This window comes from Penaeus monodon, chromosome 35 (genome assembly GCF_015228065.2).
Source record: "Penaeus monodon isolate SGIC_2016 chromosome 35, NSTDA_Pmon_1, whole genome shotgun sequence".
Lineage (NCBI taxonomy): Eukaryota > Metazoa > Arthropoda > Malacostraca > Decapoda > Penaeidae > Penaeus > Penaeus monodon.
Window position 1 is genome coordinate 14,082,488 of NC_051420.1, and position 4,058 is coordinate 14,086,545.

The 4,058-nt window shown below is 39.1% G+C and overlaps 1 protein-coding gene across 1 annotated transcript; it reads right to left on the minus strand.

Moving 5' to 3' along the window:
- Window positions 1-45: 45 nt before the first annotated feature.
- LOC119595245 (putative uncharacterized protein DDB_G0279653) lies at window positions 46-2,019 on the minus strand. The gene is made up of 2 exons (XM_037944407.1): window positions 1,284-2,019; window positions 46-357 (listed from the first exon to the last, which is right to left on the minus strand). Exons 1-2 carry the CDS (start codon window positions 2,017-2,019, stop codon window positions 347-349), a joined length of 747 nt encoding a protein of 248 aa, XP_037800335.1. The 3' UTR covers window positions 46-346.
- Between the last annotated feature and the right edge of the window lie 2,039 nt (window positions 2,020-4,058).

Below are 4,058 nucleotides of genomic sequence, written 5' to 3' on the forward strand. Positions count from 1 at the left end.
ACTTCAAAAAGACATCTTCAAAGAAGGAAATAAAAAAAATAATAATATCTATTTCGATTACAGACAACAGTTTCATGATTTGGGAAAAAACATCTAAAAGAAATTAAAATATGCTTTCATAAGAGACAACTGTTAATATGATTTTTAACCATATTTTGTTATACTTTTAAACAACACAACTTTAGAATGCTCAATCACATAACACACTTCAAATGGAAAAAAAAAAAAAAAATACCATATGAAGAAAGTGGAAATATCCACCTCTGTAGTGTTTAGAGTCTGCCCACAGAAGGTCTCTTCCATTACTGTTCAGAGGATCACGCATACTGAATGTGCTTCTTCTTCCTCACCACTGTCCTGTAAGAAAGAATAAAGAGAATGAACTTAATATTACCATTCTAGACTTTTTTAGGTAAAACTGTTCTATTTGTCTGATTTCTTGAAATGTATGTCTTATTAACATAAAACAAAAGATGAAAAAATCTGTGACACATACTCCATTACATTTTGATGCAATTTGTATACAAAGATTGAAAAAGTCAAGTAATAAAAACAAAATACTCGTCACAATATAAAATTTCAATAGAAATTTATTGAATATAAGATAACCCCTTTGACAACTTCAGTCACTAAGTAGTCTAGGTCATTATTACCCGAGCGTTTTTTCTCTATTTTCTCGCAAACTTGGTCATAGCACAGATCTGATTATGTGAACTGGAAAACCCACATAATTCAAATTTTAATTCTACTTCAGCAGAAAATCTTGAGCAACAACTATGTACTTTTATGCACAATTACCTGGACATATTTTTTTTTATACTATGAAAACACTTCTGTTCATAATACAGAAAAGTTGTGCCTGATCCTAAAATTTTGAGGAGATGAACCTTAAAAAGAAAATGTATAACCTACTAAATGAGGTTTAATATCTTGCAGTCATATAATATGGTTTTAATACAAGTCATATTTCATGGAGTCTTATCATTCTAGTTTGGACTATATTTCTTTCTTGTAAGCACATTATTTGAGAGGAACTAATTCCTACCGATACTACTATATGCATCTAGCATAAGTAGAAGCTATCTTCAAAACTTTTGTCCTATAGCATAATTATATACATCTGTAGTAAATGACAGTCAGTAAAGCTGGTAAATTATTACATTAAATGTGAACATTTTCTTCTAAAATTATTTCATATTTATTATGCTAAATACACTAAACAAAGAATCCCCAATGAATATGACTTGCATTTTCTTTTACAACCTCCATTCAGCAAGACATACCAATGATTGGGTGTAACTCTGAGCTCTGAGGATGAACCATCTGTTGTGACTGTGAAGACTCATTCTGGTGCTGTGTACCCTGTGACTGGTTGGGCTGCTGGTGCACCAGGCTCGCTGCCGCCTGGGAAGTCTGGTGCTGATGAACTATACCGAGGTGCTGTGACGTCTGGGGCTGATGCACCACACTGATCTGTTGGGAGGTCTGGCTTGTGGGTTGCTGGTGGACCAAGGTGAGTGGTTGAGCTTGGGGTAGGCCTGCCTGTTGCTGGATGAGGGTGACATGCTGAGCCTGCTGCTCCTGTGAGGTCCTTCTTGCCTGCTGTTGGTGAGGGACCACGTGGGAAGTATGCACAGGTGCTTGCTGGGAGGTCTGTGGGTGAATTACAGAGAGCTGTTGTGTCTGCTGGGTGGCTGCTTGTTGTCCTGTGGGCTGGTGGACAACAGCTATCTGCTGACCTGCTCCCTGGTGTACTGGCTGCTGATGCACAACAGTGATTTGTTCCTGGGAAGTGCCCTGCTGACCTGACTGTGGATGAATTACTGACAGCTGCTGGGACTGCTGTGTCACACCCTGTTGAGGATTTTGCTGTGGGATGAGAGACAGCTGTTGTGCTGGTTGTTGGGAGGACCCATGCTGTGGCTGAACCACAGTGTAGGTCCAAACATAGACAGGGCCTGAGGTGCCCTGCGATGCCTGACCTTTTTGATCGTTTTGTTCCCTTTCGGGTACCCTCATTGGGGGAGACGGGGGAAAGGGAAGAACCTGTGTGGCTGGCAAAAGCAGTCCCAGGAGTGGCGGGCCCCTCCCCCTACGCGGGGGCAAGTCCAAAAGGTCTTTTCTTCACTGCGGAATTAAAAGGTTTTTCTCTGACCCCCTTTTGGGTTGGCCACTGTTTTTAACTGTGGGGGGGGGCCCTTTCCCCCTTTGGCTCTTGTTTCTGTTAGGCTGCTGTAAGGGGATTTTGGATTCAAAAGGCCCCCCTATCTTGGATCTTTAACAAATACCTAAAATTTAAATTTAAACAAGAAAAAAATAGTCAAGATAATATTAATAGTAACACTACAAATACTAATACTTACATAGAAAAACTAACAATAGCAATGATAATAAAATACTATATAAAACAACATTCATCATCAAAGTAATGACACTAAAGCAACCAAAAACTAAATAACAAGCCTTCATAAAATGATGGCAGTAAAAGCAAATATAAGAATAAATCAATAAAAAATAATGCCATCTTGCAGAAAGACCCGTACCTGAGAGTTGTTTTTGGGGTAAACCCAACGGGGTAGGAAGGGGCGGGGAAACCGAACGCTGTTTTTCCCCCTTTTTTCTTTTATGGTGACTGAGTCTCCCAAAAACTTTCTCGTTTTAAACTGTACCCCTTTTTTGAAAAAATTTTTAAATGGTACTTGGCTGTTTTCCATAGCTTGAGAAAATTTACCCATGAGAGAGCTAGAAAAAAGAAGCTAATATCTGAGAAGAGAAATCTTGACAACCTGCTTTTCACTACTACACATACAACAATATAAAGCAAAAACTGATGTTTGTTTGAATCTTTGTACATATATTTTTTCCAGCTTGCCTGTTTCCTTGAACAAAATATAAATGAATAACAATTGCATTAGTAACAACCAATTTTCAAAATGCAAAAGTCCCTTTTCTGGATAAAATCACATATGAATGAAAATTAGAATGTCCCTTAAATAAATTTTATTCAAATTTTCCCAAAAAATCTGAATAACTGTACAACTAATTAGCAAATGAATCTTGCACTGTGGAATTATTATTTTCGACTGCATTCAATGATCATTACAATACTTTTATTCCAACTAACACATGGCACTAAAAACCTTGAATTCCAGAAACAGGTATGAATGAGTATTGCTGCAACATGTCTCGGATTATGCTTACTTCCGAACATTATGTCCTTGTTCTCCACAACGGCTGCATTTAGTCCTCCCTTTGGGTCACCCCGGCCCAAACAGGGAGATTAAGCGTGGGCTTGTGGCCAGCCAGCTCCGTTTAAGCTCCAAACAGATGTTGCCGTAACGGTTAATTACAGCTGGAACTTTCTTGAACGATGACAAGGTAAGGCCACTAATGTTCCTGGAAATATCAAGAGGCAGGTTGTTTCATTCAGATGAAAGTTACTTTTAATTATCATTAATATGAAATGAAGTGAAATAGTTTGCAGATTAACATTTTTTTCCTAAAAACCAAAATAATACATTACACCTACCTATAATCCTTGCGAATCTCAGTGTACTTTGGGGCAAAAAAAAACCATAAACCCGCAGTGGGTGCCTTTCCAGGAAAAGGTGATGAAAGAAGACCTTTTAAAATCTTTGGTTGTTTCCCCTTCCTCTTCATGCTGCGAAATTGTCGGGCGAAGCGTGTTCCCCTCGGCAACCAGAGCCTTCATTAGTGGGCGGAACTGGACGTTGTTGGGGCTGGATTTGTATATGTAGTGGATCTTGTTGTCAACAATTGCCTGCATTGTTTGGATGCCAAAGAAATATGTCATCATCTTGCTCTGACTACATCTGCCTGTTGCTGCAGAATCATTCTTGTCCCCAAAATTGGTGAGGTCTCTCTTCTCTTCACAATAATCGGGCAATTTCTACCTAATGCAGGAACCCATCACCGTTCATAAATATCTTTTTCCCGGGGGAGGGGTGCTAGCCCCTTTCAATTTTTTTTTGGGCAACAGCAAAAAAGGGTAGGGGCCAGCGAGCCCCTACGCCTGCATATTTTCCCGGGTCCAGCTT

Excerpts from the sequence above, each read along its gene's own strand:
- LOC119595245 (XM_037944407.1), bottom strand. The coding sequence starts at position 2,019 with ATGAGGGTACCCGAAAGGGAACAAAACGATCAAAAAGGTCAGGCATCG.